This window comes from Lissotriton helveticus, chromosome 1_2 (assembly GCF_964261635.1).
Source record: "Lissotriton helveticus chromosome 1_2, aLisHel1.1, whole genome shotgun sequence".
NCBI classification, from domain to species: domain Eukaryota; kingdom Metazoa; phylum Chordata; class Amphibia; order Caudata; family Salamandridae; genus Lissotriton; species Lissotriton helveticus.
In genome coordinates, this window is record NC_136058.1 from 442408745 (window position 1) to 442428396 (window position 19652).

Genomic DNA, 19652 nt, shown 5'->3' on the forward strand with positions numbered 1-19652 from the left:
AGAAATTGTAACAATATTGGACCCATAATCTTGTGTACCCAACACCAGCGTCGTTTGTTGCCACCAGTTTGCTATATAACGTACCTTTGTCAATGCGTAGGTAGCGGATTAAATTACTATATCCTGATCACCATCATTCACTAAGCCCGGCAGGGGCACACGCTCCCTGTGTCAAGAGAAAAGATCGATACATTTGTATCCGACCTGAGCAACACGTCTAAGTCCAAACGGACGGCTTCCTACATGAGGTGGGCTGTACATACTTGATTCTTTTCTTTAAAGGTGTAACCGGGATAGCTTGTCTTTATCGCACGGCTCCTAAAATTATAACAAGACTTATTTACCGTGTGTAGCTTTTAAATTCACGCGCATTGTGCCGCTTACAGAGTCGGAATTTTTAAAGAAAATGTATTAAAACTTGTTCCGCTGCAAGAAACATATTGAACTAAAGCCCTATGTACCCCAACAAAAGAGATATAAAGTTGACACAAGTCGTCAATCGGGGCATTGAGATAAAGTGGATATGGTGTGAACCCGGCTAAGACTGGCCAAGTGGCCTCAGGAATTGACAAAGGACCTAACCGAACCGGAGTTACGGTGTGGGGGAGGGTGCCATTAAACCAAACACGATGCTGCCATGCAAAAATTGGAATCTCTTGTGTCCTATATGGAGTATAGTTCACAGGAATCGCAGTGTGAGTGTATGTATGAAACGTATCCTCATCCGCATTTATTGCAGGAAACGTGACCCAAGAGTAGAAAAGCTCAAAGGGGAACACCGAATCAGCACTCACCACAAAGATAACAGACATACCATCGTCTGGTACTCCAAACTGCGTCAGATGACGCCGGAGCGCTGCCCAACTATGCTGAGCTATGTCAATATCACCCATGAGGACATAGAGAAGAAAAAAAATTTAAATAAATTGCAGTCCAATAAAAAAGGGTAGTAATTCAAAATGTGAACCTTTTTATAAATCTCATGCTTGAATTAACCTATAACACATTCGTATAGGTAGGTTAATCTGTCACGCCTATTAACCGGAAAAGGTGTTGAGGGTATTGTGGACAGATACAAGCACTAATCAAGACTTTGGGCGCCATGTTGCGGGAATTCTGTTCATGCACAGAACTATGCGCAGGAAACCAGGACCTCAGTGTATTGTGGTGTACCAAAAATCCACCTCAGTGCCCAGAACCCCTATCCGACTAGCAACAGTGTCTCATTCATTCTCCGTACTATAGCGAAGCTACCAATGAACAAGCGACTTTGGGACCTCTCAGGAATAGTGGGAATCAAGAACACTCTTTTGTTTTTATTCTCATAAATGTCCACAACGTGAGCAATCAGAGACACAGTATAGTTTAAAATGTTTATTTCAACTACGTGCTCTAAGATGCAGTATCTTTGCTAACATAAGTAAAAAGATGCATAAAACCAATACAATCAACATTGTTACAATTCCATAAAATACAAAGGGAGAAATCATATTATAATGATAGTGGAACCAGGTCTATAACGCCTTGTGTACCACCCTCCCCTTGCTAGGAGCTAGGTATTATAATAATGCAAGCTCTCTAGGTTAAAACCGGGAACCCCATACCTCCAAAGTCAGGTGAAGTGAATCACATCCCAGTTCAGCACAGCTCTTTCTCGATTGAAAGGTTTTTTCCAAGTGCTAGTCTCATGCATGCAGTGCAAAATTAAAAGCACATGAGTTTCAGAAATGAGCAGCTGTGTACGTGTTGTGTCTAGAGCGTGTGCCGATCAACCTGCATCAACAGCATACATTGTTATTTTAACCTTGAACACTTTGAGCAGACTTGAGGTCGTAGTGTGAGTTTAGAGATATGAAAAACAGACCGTTCTCATGTGAAGGAAAAGCAAGCAGTTTGTCTTTATAAAAACAGAGACATGTAGTGTCATGTGCAAAAGCAGCAACATGGTGTTTTCGCAACTAACTCACTTATGCTAATATAGCAATGTGTGCAGGCAGAATCATATTCATCCCTACACTTTGACAGGTAGCATGAACAGGAACACTTGGATGTTTTTCTTTGTAACTCTTCATCGCCAAATAAAATCCACCAGTGTTTCTTTTCTTTTATTCCACATTGAGCTAGTCTCTCAGTGTATTTCCTGTTATATCACGTTGTTTTTTCTATGTGTACTCAAGTGAACAATCACTGGGAACAGACACTTTAAATATTCTACAAATCTTTGGTTTTCTTCGTTTCTTCTAGACGAGTCTTCATTCATCTGGTATTTTATTATCCCACATAATTATATACTTGTTCCTGTAATTCCTTCATCTCACAATAACTGCACTGTACTGCTCCTCTCTATGTCCTCAGATGAATCAATATTATTGTTAATGTTCTTAAGTTCTTTTTGAATTCACTGCATCTCTAGGATTATTTCTAAGTGATTTAAATGAAGGTGTGTGTTCGCTGAGGCTATGTAGGATCATAAATTGACAAAGGCGCGACACACTTTTAGTGCAATTGTAAGGTTTACCCCAGGTGTGTTTGCAATTGACAAAATCCCTTCTGATATTCATTGCAATGCCCATTTTTACTCTGCGTATGTTAGTTGATGTATCCGTAGGTTTAATAACTGACAGAAGATATTCACACATTCACTGCACCTGAAAGGTTTTTTCTCTGTGTGTGTTAACTGATGAATCCTTAATTTGAAAGTTTTCCTAAAGGTACTTCTACACTCACTACAGTTGTATGGTATTTACAGAGTGAGTGCAAGCTGATGTCTAGATAGGCTTGATAATTGACTACATTTCTTCACACATTCATTGCACTTGAAGGCTTTTCTTCTGCGTGTGTTCACTGATTCCTGTTTAGGATTGATAATGGACTGCAGCTTTTCAAGCATTCATGGCATTTAAAAGATTTGTTTTCCCTTTGTGAGCTCGCTGATGATTTCTTAATGCTGAAGAGTAAGTAAAACTACTGCCACATTTATTGCAATGGTAGGGTGTTTCCCCTGTGTGTGTTCTCTGATGTGTGTGGAGGTTTGATTGTAACCTAAAACTACTTCCACATTCACTGCAATTTTATGGTTTTTCCCCAGTGTGTATTCGCTGATGTCTCTGGAGGTTTGTTAACTGACTGAAGCTCTTTACACATTCACTGCACTGGTATAGTTTTTCCCCTGTGTGTGTTTTCTGATGTGTGTGGAGGTTTGATTGTACCCTAAAACTACTTCCACATTCACTGCAATTGTATGGTTTTTCCCCAGTGTGTATTCGCTGATGTCTCCGGAGGCCTGTTAACTGACTGAAGCTCTTTACACATTCACTGCACTGGTATGGTTTTTCCCCTGTGTGTATTCTCTGATGTGTGCGGAGACATGAAATTTGACTGAAGCTCTTCACACATTCACTGCAATGGTATGGTTTTTCCCCTGTGTGTGTTCGCTGATGTGTTTGGAGTTCTGCTAACGTACTGAAACTCTTCACACATTCACTGCAATGGTATGGTTTTCCCCCTGTGTGTATTTTCTGATGTGTGTGGAGCTGTGAAATGTGATTGAAGCTCTTTACGCATTCCTTACAATGGTATGGTTTTTCCCCTGTGTGGGTTCGCTGATGTATTTGGAGTTCTTGTAACCGACAGAAGCTCTTCACACATTCACTGCAATGGTATGGTTTTTCCCCTGTGTGTATTCTCTTATGTGTGTGGAACTGTGAAATTTGATTGAAGCTCTTTACACATTCCTTGCAATGGTATGGTTTTTCCCCTGTGTGTATTCTATGATGTCTATGGAGGCTTGATAATTGACTGAAGCTCTTCACACATTCCTTGCAATGGTATGGTTTTTCCCCTGTGTGTGTTCGCTGATGTGTTTGGAGTTTTGCTAACGCACTGAAACTCTTCACACATTCACTGCAATGGTATGGTTTTTCCCCTGTGTGTATTCTCTGATGTGTGTGGAGCTGTGAAATTTGATTGAAGCTCTTTACACATTCCTTGCAGTGGTATGGTTTTTCCCCTGTGTGTATTCTCTGATGTTTATGTAGGTGTGATAATTGACTGAAGCTCTTCACACATTCCTTGCAATGGTATGGTTTTTCCCCTGTGTGTGTTCGCTGATGTGTTTGGAGTTCTGCTAACGTACTGAAACTCTTCACACATTCACTGCAATGGTATGGTTTTTCCCCTGTGTGTATTCTCTGATGTCTATGGAGGTTTGAAATGTGATTGAAGCTCTTTACACATTCCTTGCAATGGTATGGTTTTTCCCCTGTGTGGGTTCGCTGATGTTTTTGGAGTTCTTGTAACCGACAGAAGCTCTTCATACATTCACTGCACTGGTATGGTTTTTCCCCTGTGTGTATTTTCTGATGTGTATAGAGGTTTGAAATTTGACTGAAGCTCTTTACACATTCATTGCAATGGTATGGTTTTTCCCCTGTGTGTATTCTCTGATGTGTGTAGAGGTTTGAAATTTGACTGAAGCTCTTTACACATTCATTGCAATGGTATGGTTTTTCCCCTGTGTGTATTCGCTGATGTGTGTGGAGCTGTGAAATCTGTTTGAAGCTCTTTACACATTCCTTACAATGGTATGGTTTTTCCCCTGTGTGGGTTCGCTGATGTTTTTGGAGTTCTTGTAACCGACAGAAGCTCTTCCCACATTCACTGCAATGATATGGTTTTTCCCCTGTGTGTATTCTCTGATGTGTGTGGAGGTTTGTAATTTGACTGAAGCTCTTCCCACATTCATTGCAATGGTATGGTTTTTCCCCTGTGTGGGTTCGCTGATGTGTTTGGAGATGTTTTAAACGACTGAAGCTCTTTATACATTCAGTGCAATGGTATGGTTTTTCCCCTGTTTGTATTCGCTGATGCTTTTTTAGGGTTTCTAATTGGCTTAAGTTCGTGACATATTCAGTGCAATTGCACAATTTTTCTCCTGACCGTGTTTCCTGAAGGGTCAGCATAGTTAATAAACCACTTGCGTTATTTTCACATTCCCTGTATGTGTGTGATATTTTGGACACTTGATTTCGATTTAACAATAAAATACAAGACTCACTAAATACCTGCCACATTCATAATATCAGTAAGGCTTCCTTGTGGGTGATTGCATCTTTAGATTGGATAATGGCTTTGCCTGCTTGCGGGTAAAGCTTAATCTTCCTTCCGGTAGGTGCAAATTGGGACAATACTCTGTACTTCAGAGAGCAGATCTCCGCTTTCCTTTAGCCTTTAGTTGTTGCGCTCCACTTCGTTGTGCTTTTCCCCGGTGCCTGTGGTTTGGCTAGAAAGAGTTAACAATACACCTAGAGCACTGAATGCTGGTCTGTTGCCAGTTTAGATAGCGAAGCACTGCTCTAGCCACATCATGATGATGAAGCGACTTGTAATATGTACAGCTACTCCAAAGAGTGTCCTGGGGCCAAGCACAGGTCAGAAAAGAAAGTAAATCAGTTTGTTTCAAACATGGACAAAAGGGTTTCAACCTTTTTAAAACATTTTCATGTTGCTAACAGCTCAAAACTGAAGAGGGAGTTTGTTCCGAGCTATGGATCCCAAATAGACACGAGACCTTCCTCCAACTCTCATATCGGCCTCATGATCAAAGCTGGTGTTGGACGCTTGTTTATACAGCAGGTGGTTTGTCAGTGTTGTTGTCTCGGTTTTGTTGAGGTCATTTCTTCGTCTTGGGGTGTCGAGGTGCAGAGCTCAGACTCGTACACTCACTGAATTGCCTTTGACTGCTTCTTCCTGGATCTGTCCTCTGCCTCTGATTGCACTGATGTTTTTGGAGCTCCTTATTTTTGATAATTTTTGCAGGTTTGATGTGTTATCTTTATTATTCATAATCAATCCGTGCATTTAAGGCTTATTTTCTGTTGGATGTAAAGAAATGCAATATTACTAAATGCAAATGTAATAGAATGTGAATACACAATATTTAACCAGCTGTAGAAGACATCTCTTCCCTACCATATTTGAAATTTAGTAAGGAACACTTTACCATACATGGATATTTCATTAAAACTGTGTTGAACATGTCACATTGTATTTACTTCTGAAAAGGTAGTGATTTACCATTATTCACAGAGTAACTTACTAAAGAAAGGGCAGCCACAGAGCACTCGTGCTACAGGTAGAGTTTTAGGTAGATGTACATGGACAAGATTTCATTTAAACAGAACAGATTGTGGAAAAAGAGAGGAATCAGGAAGCGCTGCCGTTAATTCAGTTTCAGGAAGTATCTACCAAAGGTAGTTCATCAGGAAGTGTATAACAAAGGTAACTCTTCAGGAAGTATTTAACCAAGGTAACTCTTCAGGAAGTATATAACAAAGGTAATTCTTCAGGAAGTATTTAACCAAGATAACTCTTCAGGAAGTGTATAACAAAGGTAACTCTTTAGCAAGTGTATAACAAAGGTAACTCTTCAGGAAGTATTTACCCAAGGTAACTCTTCAGGAAGTGTAAAACAAAGGTAACTCTCCAGGAAGTATCTAACCAAGATAACTCTTCAGGAAGTGTATAACAAAGGTAACTCTTTAGGAAGTGTATAACAAAGGTAACTCTTCAGGAAGTACACATGACAAAGGTAGCTCTTTAGGAAGTATATATGACAAAGGTAACTCCAGACACCTTTTTCACAATGCTTTCCTGTTCACACTGGATCAGCTCAAATGCCAACTCCCGTCTTTACCTTGCAGCTCATTAAGGGCCTTACTACGAGTGCGACGGCCCTCATAATCGCCGTACGCACAGTGGCGGTCCAACTGCCACCATCCTGGCGGTCTGACCGCCGTATTATGAGTGTGGTGGTGGGACCGCCATGAGACCGCCACCCCGCCAGGATCAAGGATCCCGCTGTGGAGGCGGTCTGCAAACACCCTGAATATGTTGGCAGTGCTGGTGCCGACATCGCCGAGCATATTACGGTCTGCATATCCACCGTCCTTTTCATGGCGGGCACCCCGCCATGAAAAGGATAAAGGACATGCAGGTAAGGGGGCCCTCACAGGGCCCTGGCCGATTCTGCTTCTGGGGTTGCATGCAGGGGGCACATGTTGTGCCACCCCATGGCATTGCACCCTTGTTCCTGCACAGTGTGGCATGCATGACATGGTGCAGGAACGTGCTGCAGGCACTCTTAAGCTGGTTATATGCTGTTTAGGCTCTCTAATGAGCCTAATACAGCCGCCACAAGACCGCTGCTGCACCGCCCACCCACCCTGGATTTAGTTCATTATGCGGCGGCGGGCTCTCAATGGGCTTGGCAGTCTGCCTGGTACCTTCGCAGTGGTAGTACGATTGGAAGACCGCCACACTCGTAATAAGGTCCTAAGTCACCTTCAACACATTTTAGAGCCCTCCTGGCTCAAGCATTTCTGGATCCTTCTAACCTGGAAGACTGGAGCATTATCCTGAGTTGAGGTGGATTTTCTATCAGCGTAATATATATCCATCTCCCTTGAACTATGGACTGATTCTGCCCTGAAAGACAACTTAAAAATTGAGTCTTTAGTTCTTCCTAAAGTAGGTAAAGTTAAGATCCTGTTGTAATTCAATCAGCAGCTCCTTCCAGGGCTTTTTGTACAACAGAATGAGGGGCTGATTGCAAAGGCCCGTCTTTATATTGTGCACACAGATATGGCAAACAAACATTAAATCATGTCATTTATTGTTCAACGATATCAGTCATTTATTCCTCATAGAGAATCCATCACAATCAATAAATTAACTGAAATATCCCTACATCCAATAGATGTGTGCATATTAATAAAAGTTTTTCAACATTTACAAGATATTTGACTTATTGTGGTCTGTCTGAAGGCCAGGATGCTACTTTGTGACTCAACAGGGCTTTGGTAGAGCAGGAGGAGGTGTCTGTTGTCCACGGGTAAAGTCTCATTTCTCCCATCCTACAATTCTTTTATCCAGGTTTATCTCGTTCCATGTCCTTCAGCTCCCTACTCCCCTCGGTCTATGTACTCACTCCACAGGGTTCATTGTTGGCTGAGGCAGGGGACACACTTGAAGCGTGCACACAGCAAACATCAGATAATAGTCATAGCCATGGTTGGTAGTATGGTGATCACAAGCTTCGCTTCAGAATCTCCTCCGGGAGGTACAAACAGAGGAGGTGCACAGGAAGGTGCTTATGAGGTACAAACAGAGAAGATGTACAGGTAGGTGCTCATGAGGTACAAACAGAGGAGGCGCACAGAAATGAAATGAAATGAAAAATTACACTTGTATAGCGCACAACTACCCGGAGGCCTCGCAGCGCTTTTGACTGATTGCTTATGGCGAGCTCAGGGTAGATCAACAAGCTTTTGCGAACAAGTGAGTTTTTAAAGCCCTTCTGAAGGACATACGGTTATTATTCTCTCGGAGAGAAGGCGGAAGGGAGTTCCAAAGCTTGGCCGCAGTATGAGAGAAGGAGCGACCGCCCTGTGGAAAAGTAAATTTTGCCATGTTCTGTGTCCCTACGCCTCATCCATCATATGTTATGTGTGCATGACCAATATGCATATGTTATTCCCCATGTCTGATTAATGACGCAATTACAGTTGTGTCCACCTCTAGTATGTTAGTTTCCAGTCCTCGTGAATACTACGAATATCAGGCCTAGGTAAAGTTATGTTGCCACGTTTCCCAGTGTGCACGTTATTCCATAATAAAGTCCTCGTTTCCAGGCCTCAAAAGGGCCCGGACCACAGATTCAGCTTCTGTTTCCTGAAAGCCTCGCTGAGGAGCGATACAGCCCCCACCTGTATCCTCGACCCTTCACTTACTTCCTGCCTCGCAGTGCCCGGTGCAGCTTGGCTCTGCCTCTGAGTCTGCCAAAAGTATGTTATAGTTCCAGTTATCAGTTCAGTACTCCTCCTCTGCATTCCTAAGCTACTGAACTGCATCAATAGTTTCCGTCATTGTCTAGCCTTCTCGTCCCCATGTTAGAGAAATACTGTATTTAATGGTCATTTAGTATTCCTCATCACGCACTACATGTAGAATAATGCATGGTCCAGTCTTAGAATCAAGTTAGCTTTTCCCCTCATGACTTCTAGTTTATATCAACATGTTCCCTAAACATCAGATACTAGATAGGGTTTAGGTACATGTCGCTCCGACCCTCCAGACTCTAGTCTCTGCTCCTAACACAGAGTTCGTAGCCCCCAGCTTCTCCTAGTAACACGTCATTGCCAGTTTTCGCGCACCATTAGGTTAGAGGTCCCGGCTCCTTAGGTAGCCCCCTCCTATGTTTCCGCCCATTCATGACATATTCTGTTACGTTTTTCATCACATGTCTATGTATACTCCCAGTTACACCTCTTTTTACTGTTATCTTTCGCGACTGCTACGCGTCACGCCTTCTGCTCCACCCACTGCTACGCCTACTGCAATGTAATGCTATGTGTTCGCGCTATGTATATATGCCTGTGTTTTGTTATTGAATGTTAGCGCGCTCATCCCAGACCCAGCCCCGGCAGCTGCCGGGCCTTATTGTCCTATTCCCATGCAGGTTGTCCTGATCCTGTCCTTATGCTGTAATAAACCTGCAGAAACTCCTACTACCTCGAATCTTGACTCTTATTTATTGAGCTATCTGTTATGCTATAAGTCTAGTCAAAAATAGGGTATTATTTATTTATTTACCACATAATGGCGCCCGAATAGGGACTTGCCCTTTCCCCACGCGTCGGTGAAGCCACGCCGACCCCCTGACCCTCTGCAGCCGTGACGGAACCATACCGGCCAAGTGCAGATATTTCTGCTTCAAGTATCCCTCAGGCCCACGGAGGAGACGGAGGAGGCGGTCCAGCATCCGAACGAGACGGTGGAGGAACGCGGTGAGTCCCGACCAGAGCCCAAGCCGAGAGTCCAAGGTCCGAGGTATCCGGAGGCCCACCCGTAACTGAAGTCCGAAGTCCGAAGTCCGTCGTAGTCCAGTCCCGTCCGAGGCTTTCCGTTCCGTGCTGCCCGGTGAGTACCATTGCTGGGGTAGTATCTAGACAGGGTCAGTCTAAATTGACTCCTGGTCCGTGGGTTGGTGGTACCCAAGCCCACAAACGAAGTGTTCACCTAGGTGGATACGGGTCTTGATGCGTTCCTTTATGGGACCGGTATGTTCCGTACTGTTACAGCAGTGCATCCAGTAACTCTAGTCTGTTCCGTTCTCGAGAATTCTGTTCTGTTTCTGTTTTCAGTATTTTCAGGTAGTATTCTGTTCGAACTGTTATGTTATGATATTGTTTAATGTATTTCCAATGTCGTGGTATGCCTGAATTGTTTTCCCAATTGTTATTGTTTTTCGTGTATTGTATTGTGTTCCGATTCAAGTTTAGAATGCCGCTCTTTTCCAAGTTACGTCAGTTAAAAAAAAGAAAGTATCTCTGATCCTGAAGAGGAAGAGAACGAGAATCCCGCCAGAATAGCGTATGTAGGAAAATCCAGATTTCCAGATCGCCATTTACGCCTAGAACCCAAGTCTGTTTTTCATCATCCAGCACCAGAACAAGGTTCTCTAGAACAAGTATTTCAAGCTACCGATCACATTCTGAAATCACGAGTCGGTTATAGTGAGTTAAGTACCATGCATGAACAAGAACTAGCCCGATCAGCAGTCCGATGGATTACTGATTCTACCACTTTTCCAGACGAAATAGTGGCACAAATGTTTCTGAAACTGCCCCCAGCCGAGCAACGACTGCTGGGTATGTATATGATCCAGCACCTCATTACTCTGTATGAGGGTCAACATTCTGATCCAGGCCCGTTACATGATATCCTGAACGAGTTACTCCAGTATAGATGGAGAGGTCTAGGTACCGATTTAGTTAGTGTTATTCTAGAACAGCGTCACAAGTATAGAACGTTTTTGAACCCGCATTTTGTTCATGTCTCACCCCCAGAAAATAAGCCATTCTACATAGACAGACAGAATCCGTTACGAGAAGTCCACCCAGTCCAAGGGGCGGGTGGCGTAATACAACGAGTGTTTGTATACACTCCAATATCAAAGATGGAACTTCTTGAAATGAAGAAATTAATTCCCTGTCATGACAAAGATCCAGCAGGGTTCCATAGAGAATTAAAAGACATGCTCCGTATGGGAGAATACACTTACCCAGATATCATTAAAATGTTAAAGGTCCTGTTACCCGCAGGGGTGTATGAAAAGTTAAAAGAAAAAGAATGGGAGGTGGGAGAGAAAAAGATCGATTGGACAGCTCTAGAAGCTGAAGACAAGGCACGAGTACCAGGTACCGGTCTTGGAGATAAATGTAAAGACTTACCAGAATTATTGATTCAAGTTTTACCCAGATTATTGACAACTAGGAAAGAAGACTGGGATGCAATCTCAGCCTGTAAACAGAAACAAGATGAAGATATTAGTGATTTTTATTCTAGATTCGAAAAATGTTTCAGTATTAACAGTGGTCTCAAGACAAGTAGTGAGTCATACCCTCATCTTTTCGTTACCAAATTAGTCGAGAATTCAAGTCCACAAATTAAAAACCGAGTTTTGAAAGTCGAAAGCACCTGGCAAGCAAATACTCCGTCCCAGATGCTCCAGATGCTCCAGTATCACCAAAATAGAATCAGAGAAGAGCAAGAACACGAGAGAAAACGTATGAAAGACACGAAAATGAAAGTGCTAGTTGCACAATCTATTCCTCAAGACAGTCAGAAGAGGGGTCCGAATCAAGCCAGTCATCCTGCAGCTCCCGTTAAAGGGAACTGCAATTATTGTAAACAGCCAGGTCATTTTATAAACGAGTGTGCAGTTCTGAAACACAACATAGCTACTGGTAAGACTAAAGAAAGACCACGTCCGCCGAGACAAGAACAAGTTTCACAGACTCCTCAGTCACAGAATGCACAACAGACAGTTACAGCACCGCAGCCTATTGCTGCAACACAGCATGTTACATCGCAGATGTACCAGTATGCACAGTCCGAGTATCCAGAGTACCAGTCATATTCATGAAACAGCCTAGAGAGGGAGGTAGGCTTGCCTCTCATCGAGATACCTGTAGATCAAGAAGGTCCTTATGTTCACAGTCAAGTATTAGGGAAAGACAGAAAGTTTTTGATCGATACAGGGGCAAGTAGGACCACAATTAGTCATGCCGAAGTTCCAGGGGCTCCGCTCTCAGGCTCAAGAAATGTTTCCCTTGGATTTTCAGGAAAACCCATCGTTAACGAGATATCAAAGCCAGTCACTCTAGAAGTAGGTCCATTGTCCTGTACTACTGATCTGTTACTTACTAAGTCATGTCCAGAAAACCTATTAGGCATTAAGACACTGAAAGAGTTAGGTGCAGTTATTTGCTGTTCCCCAGAGGGAATACGACTGTTCCTACGTGACTTTAAGGGTCACTATGTATTACGAGATTTTGATTCAAGATTGTCTAATGTTCCACAGCATTTATGGGCGCAAGGTCCAACTGATGTAGGTTACATGCAAATCACACCCCATCGTGTGACTCTCAAACCAGGTGTAGTGTTACCCCGAATCAGACAGTACAGACTGCCACCTGAGGCTGTAGCAGCCTTATCCAAAATTATTGACGAGCTCATGGCTCAAGGAGTAGTTGTAGAAACTGACTCCAATGTATGCAATTCTCCGATCATTCCAGTCATGAAACGTACTGATCCGAATGCACCCCCAGTATATCGATTAGTGATTGATTTACGAGAGCTTAATAAATGTATTATTCCTCAGTACCCAGTTGTTCCAGACATTTCTTCCCTGTTAACAGCCATTGATTCCGAAGCCATGTTCTTCACTGTTATTGACCTCAAGAATGCATTTTTTAGTGTTCCAATTCATCCAGACAGCCAGTTTCTTTTCGGATTTTGTTTAAATGGAAGGAGCTATATGTTTACACGCGCTCCTCAAGGTTTCACAGAAAGCCCTAGTATTTACAGTCAAGCACTCAAGAGACAGCTAGACAACATTCACATGCCAACTGACACTGCCCTGCTCCAGTATGTCGATGATCTACTGATCACAGCCCGTTCTGAACGTGCTTGCGAGCGAGCATCACTTACAGTCCTGTATTTTCTGGCCGAGATGGGGCACAAGGTGTCACCTTCGAAGCTTCAATTCTGTGTCCAGCAAGTGGTATACTTAGGACACTTGCTGTCCAAGAGGGGTAGGCAGTTGACACCCGACCGTATCCAGTTAATAGCGAGTCTTCCCCAGCCCAGAACCCAGAAGGAGGTACGTGCCTTTATCGGCCTTACTTCTTATTGTAGACAATGGATTCCCCAGTATGCATTTCTAGCCAAGCCACTGATACAGTTAACGACACAGGAGGCAGCCGTAGCGACTGTCCTCCCTTGGACATCTGACCATACACTTAGTTTCAATGAGTTAAAGAAAGCCCTATGTCAAGCTCCAGTTCTAGCTACACCGAACTACAGTAAGCCTTTTACACTTTTCGTTACTGAACGCGAAGGTACAGCATTATCTGTTCTCACACAAGATCAAGCAGGACAATACAAGCCCTGTGCTTATTTCTCGAGCACATTAGATCCAGTCGCCCAGGCGTTGCCTGCGTGCCTCAAGTCAGTTGCAGCCACAGCACTAGCTATCAGACAAAGTGATTCCATAGTTTTAGGGCATTCCCTGACAGTACAAGTCCCGCATTCAGTAGAAGTTCTTCTAAACCGAACACAAACTCAGCACTTGACAATTGCACGTTTAACAGGTTATGAATTGACACTGTTCCAGCCACACATAGAAATTAGACGCTGCAACGTTCTGAATCCTGCTACACTGTTACCATCAGTTAATTTAAATCCAGACACACATGACTGTGTGGAAGTAGTTAACATTACGACAAAGCCAAGACAAGACCTGACAGACATTCCGTTATCAGATCCCGACCTGACACTTTATGTAGATGGTTCATGTATGAGAACTAGTACAGGAGAACTAGTCGCCGCGTATGCAGTGACTACTGACACTGAAGTTATTGAGACACACCGTATTGACACCCTGTCCGCTCAAGCAGCAGAGCTAGTCGCTCTAACACAAGCCTGTATACACGCCAAGAACCTGAAAGTTAATGTTTACACAGATTCACGTTACGCATTCGGAGTTGTACACGACTTCGGAGTGCTCTGGCAGGAGAGAGGTTTCATGACTTCTCATGGAACCAAGATTCAGCATGGTCTCCTTATTCAAGCCCTGTTAGATGCCATACATTTACCGACATCTATTGCTATCATGAAATGCAAAGCACATACGAAAGTCACCGACATTATTTCCCAAGGTAATGATCTAGCAGACCGCACAGCCAAGCTTACAGCACAGACTCCAGCCATTCCAGTTAACCTGACACATACTCCAGATCCGATTATATGCATGACAGTTAAGGACCCTACTCAAGATGTCATAGACATCCAGTTACATGCTACTCCCGATGAAATCAAGAAATGGTCCGAACAAGGAGGGGTCCAGACAGATCAAGGATGGTTAACGAAGGGTAGAGCCACATGGTTTCTCCCCGATTCTATGGTTCAAGTCATTATCAATACCGCACATAGTCCAGCACATTTAGGAGAAAAAGCTATGTTAGACAGTATCCAGAACATTTGGTTCAACAAGCATTTACGAGCTGCAGCCAAGCAGAAAGTCCGTACCTGTATGATATGTTGTCAGTTTAATCCAGGTAAAAGTGTCCCGGTGGAACAAGGTGGTTTCCAGCCCCCTGACCACCCTTTTGAGGTCCTCCAGCTGGATTATATTCAGATGGAGCGATGTCGAGGTTTCAAGTATGTCCTTGTAGTTGTATGCGCTTTGTCCAGGTGGACAGAAGCATATCCAGTCCCAGATTACACAGCCGCGACCACTGCTAAGCAGTTGGTTCGTGAATTTTTCCCTAGATACGGACTCCCTAGAGTCGTATATTCTGATAACGGCCAGCCATTTTCATCTGAACTCATGAAGCACGTTTCCCTTTTGTTAGGGTACCAGTGGAAGTTCCATTGTGTACGCCATCCTGAAGCAGCCGGTCTCGTAGAGAGACATAATCAGACCCTGAAAATCCGCATTGCAAAAGTCTGTAAGGACAAAGGTGTAGACTGGCTAGTAGCTCTGCCAGTCGCTTTGTTTTATATGCGCATGGTCGCACATTCCAGATCAGGTCTGTCCCCGTATGAGGTCGTATTCGGCCGCCCCCCTAACATGTGGGGTACTCCTAGACCCCGAAGTATTACCGATGTTTCATGTAATATGCTGACAGATTACCTAGCTTCCTTGATGTCTGCCCTCAACTCATGTCGTTCACAGGTTGCTGCCGCCTTTCCAGACAATACCGAGGTGGCACCGCACGAGATCGTTCCAGGCTCCCTTGTGATGGTCCGGAATTTCGACAGATCAAGTCCGCTGGAACCACGTTGGAAGGAGCCACGTCAGGTCCTCTTGACCACCCGAACTGCCGTCAAGTTGGAAGGCAGGAAGGGGTGGGTCCATCTTTCTCATGTAAAACTTTTCAATGGATTGAAATCCGTCTCCAGAAACATTTCCAAGGATTTCTAGGATTCGAAAGATTGCCAGAACATTGTTTTAAAGGACTGTCCCGCACAAGACATTATTACAACCCCTCCCTTGTTAGAGAAAACTCCGCAACAGGAGTATAAGCTCAAATTAAGGTCTAGTAAAATAAGTCAGTCAGTTTGATTGTATAAGTCCTCCCCTAGGTGAAACGGTTAAATTGTTTCTGACATGTATAAAATAGACCCCCATAGTGAGAGAGTCAGTCAAAGTTCAATCAAATGTATCGTTTTTCTGAGTTTCATATTATTTCTCAGCATAATGATTTCCTGCACCAGCTATGCGTTCTATCTGTATTTACCAGTTCCTCATGTAAATATGTCTGCTAATGCTACAGTAGAGCACACGTTTAGTGATCTGCCTCCTCACGAATATTCTTACCGCCTCGCTATGCGCAACAACACATTTATCCGTATGTTACATTATTCACACCAGACCAGCAATGCCACTAATTGTTGGGTGTGTGGTCGACTCCCCCCTTTTCAGACACCGAAGGGAGTTCTGCCACTGTTTCCTTATCCATTCTCACACAATGGTTCGTGTGGAGCATGGTCCACGTTAACGTCATCCTCAACAGATATGTCTTTTCTTAACAGTACATGTTTTCCAGACAAGCAAGGTCTCCCCCACAGAACAGGTTTAGATCTAGAAAATGAAGTATATAATTTAGGTAATTATTCGTCGAATTTCATGGTCCTGAATGTTCAGTCTGATACTACTCCAGACTTACCTGCTATTTCAGTACTACCAGTCAAAGGCGAATTATGTGTCCGTAATTATGGTTCTGTACATGTAGGACATAGTGAATGTACTACTGTTATCAAGTATAGTGACAGTGGGAAATCAGTTTTCAAAGCTTCACGTCATTCTTATTTCATTTGTGGTCAAACCGCATATGTTCGTCTGCCCCTCGATTGGGAGGGAACCTGTTACATTGCCTTCCTACTGCCACCTGTTTTCCTAGCCCCATCTGATTATCACAGAAACACACATCTAGTACACATTAGACATAGAAGGGAGTCCCCAATTGTCGATTATACTGAAACTACTCTAGAACAGTATACAGATTTCAATAAAGGTTTCTTCTTCTTTGTAGGACCTGTCCAGAATAGTAAACTGATCCGTAGGTTAACAAGAACCCTTGAAGCTGTAGTTAATGAGACTGCCTCTGCTCTAGGTAACCTAACCGAAGAACAATCTGCTATGAGATTTGTCGTTTTGCAAAATCGTCTCGTCCTTGACGTCATACTGGCCGATAGGGGCGGGGCCTGTAGAGTCATCGGATCTAGTTGCTGCATTTTCATTCCAAATAACGCGCCGTCTGTTTATTCAGCTATAACCAGACTCCATAAAATTGCCCATCTGTTACATCAAGATCCAGGCACCTGGACATGGTCAGGTTGGTTCTGGAATATAATTTCCGCCTGGGGATGGAAAGTCCTGTCCTTTCTAGGTATTGCAGTAGCGATCATATTTAGCTGCTGCCTCTGTATACAATGTGGCCCTGCGATTTGCAGCATGTGTGCTACCTCTTGTATTCCTAGTCCCAAGCCCCGTTCTAAATCCCGTTCCAAGACAATTCGAGACGAGCAAATGGTACTGTATGAAATGATAGACGGTATCATGAATATTGATGTTTCCTGATGGAAACGTAGTGACAAGGAGGGAATGTGGAAAAGTAAATTTTGCCATGTTCTGTGTCCCTACGCCTCATCCATCATATGTTATGTGTGCATGACCAATATGCATATGTTATTCCCCATGTCTGATTAATGACGCAATTACAGTTGTGTCCACCTCTAGTATGTTAGTTTCCAGTCCTCGTGAATACTACGAATATCAGGCCTAGGTAAAGTTATGTTGCCACGTTTCCCAGTGTGCACGTTATTCCATAATAAAGTCCTCGTTTCCAGGCCTCAAAAGGGCCCGGACCACAGATTCAGCTTCTGTTTCCTGAAAGCCTCGCTGAGGAGCGATACAGCCCCCACCTGTATCCTCGACCCTTCACTTACTTCCTGCCTCGCAGTGCCCGGTGCAGCTTGGCTCTGCCTCTGAGTCTGCCAAAAGTATGTTATAGTTCCAGTTATCAGTTCAGTACTCCTCCTCTGCATTCCTAAGCTACTGAACTGCATCAATAGTTTCCGTCATTGTCTAGCCTTCTCGTCCCCATGTTAGAGAAATACTGTATTTAATGGTCATTTAGTATTCCTCATCACGCACTACATGTAGAATAATGCATGGTCCAGTCTTAGAATCAAGTTAGCTTTTCCCCTCATGACTTCTAGTTTATATCAACATGTTCCCTAAACATCAGATACTAGATAGGGTTTAGGTACATGTCGCTCCGACCCTCCAGACTCTAGTCTCTGCTCCTAACACAGAGTTCGTAGCCCCCAGCTTCTCCTAGTAACACGTCATTGCCAGTTTTCGCGCACCATTAGGTTAGAGGTCCCGGCTCCTTAGGTAGCCCCCTCCTATGTTTCCGCCCATTCATGACATATTCTGTTACGTTTTTCATCACATGTCTATGTATACTCCCAGTTACACCTCTTTTTACTGTTATCTTTCGCGACTGCTACGCGTCACGCCTTCTGCTCCACCCACTGCTACGCCTACTGCAATGTAATGCTATGTGTTCGCGCTATGTATATATGCCTGTGTTTTGTTATTGAATGTTAGCGCGCTCATCCCAGACCCAGCCCCGGCAGCTGCCGGGCCTTATTGTCCTATTCCCATGCAGGTTGTCCTGATCCTGTCCTTATGCTGTAATAAACCTGCAGAAACTCCTACTACCTCGAATCTTGACTCTTATTTATTGAGCTATCTGTTATGCTATAAGTCTAGTCAAAAATAGGGTATTATTTATTTATTTACCACAGCCCCAGCGAGCTTTGTAGATTTTGGTGGTAGTTGCTAGCTGTAAAGAGCTAGAGCTTAGGGCTCTGGACGGGGCATAGGGCGTGACTATGGGGTGTAGGATTGCCGGACCAGTGCGATGAAAGGATTTGTGCAGAATGCAAATGGCCTTGAACTGCACTCTGGCCGCTACTTGGAGCCAGTGAAGTTCCTTTAGGGCATTCTTGGCTGACTGCCAGCGGGGAATGTTATAGAGTAGACGGGCGGCACAGTTTTGCGTAACTTGCAGCCTATAGGTGACTGCTACCGGGGCTCCCATGTTTAGGGCATTTCCATAATCCAGGCGGGAGAGTATCAGGGCCTGGACCACGATCCTCCTCGCCTGGAATGGGAGCAGGGGGAGCACCTTGCGCAACATTTTCATCAGCCCGAAACATGTAGAGGCAGTCTTAGTGGCTTGAACCGAAAAGTCAAGCGCCTTGTCAAGCCAGATTCCGAGGCTCTTTATCTGAGGTTTGGGGGTAGGAGGCAGGCCAAGACATGGGGGCCAGATGGATGCTAGGGCAGACGGGGAAGGATTGCCCAACAGCATAATGTCTGTCTTTTCCCCGTTGAGTTTCAAACAGGAATACTGCATCCACCTGGCCACAGCCTCTAGACAGGGACCTAGGGTGGTAGACGATCCCTCGGAGTGGTCCAAAGAGACCACCAGTTGGGTATCGTCGGCGTAGGTAACAATGTGCACACCAAAGGGATGGACTATCCTGTCTAGGGGTTCCATATAGGCATTAAAAAGGGTGGGGCTCAGGGAGGAGCCCTGGGGAACCCCACACCTGAGTGGATGTTTGGGGGAGACTGCCTCGCCCTCAAACACCTGGAAAAATCGTTCGTCCAGGAAGGAGGTCAGCCATTCCAGGGCCGCGCCCGACACGCCCAGGCCACTCAGTCGTTGTAATAATGTGGCATGGTTGACCGTGTCGAACGCGGCACTGAGGTGAAGTAATATGATGGCGGCTTTTCCTCCCCGGTCCAACACAGCTCTGGCTTCCTCCGTCACTGCTAAAAGAGCGGTTTCAGTTCCGTGCAAAGGGTGGAACCCTGTCTGAGAGGCACGGAGCAGACTATTGGACTCCAGATAGTCCACTAAGATGTTATTAACGTGCCTCTCAAGCAGTTTACTCATCCACGGAAGTAACGAGATAGGGTGATAGTTGGCCAAGTTGTTCTGGTC

General features: G+C 44.2%; 1 protein-coding gene across 1 annotated transcript in view; it reads right to left on the reverse strand.

Annotated features, from left to right (window-relative positions):
• Positions 1 to 1450: 1450 nt before the first annotated feature.
• LOC144805469 (uncharacterized) overlaps positions 1451 to 19652 on the reverse strand; it is a 232067-nt gene continuing 213865 nt past the window's right edge. The window contains exon 3 of the mRNA XM_078672020.1: positions 1451 to 4699. Within this exon, the coding sequence (XP_078528146.1) occupies positions 3072 to 4699 (1628 nt within the window). The 3' untranslated portion in view covers positions 1451 to 3071. The remainder of the gene's footprint in view (positions 4700 to 19652) is intronic.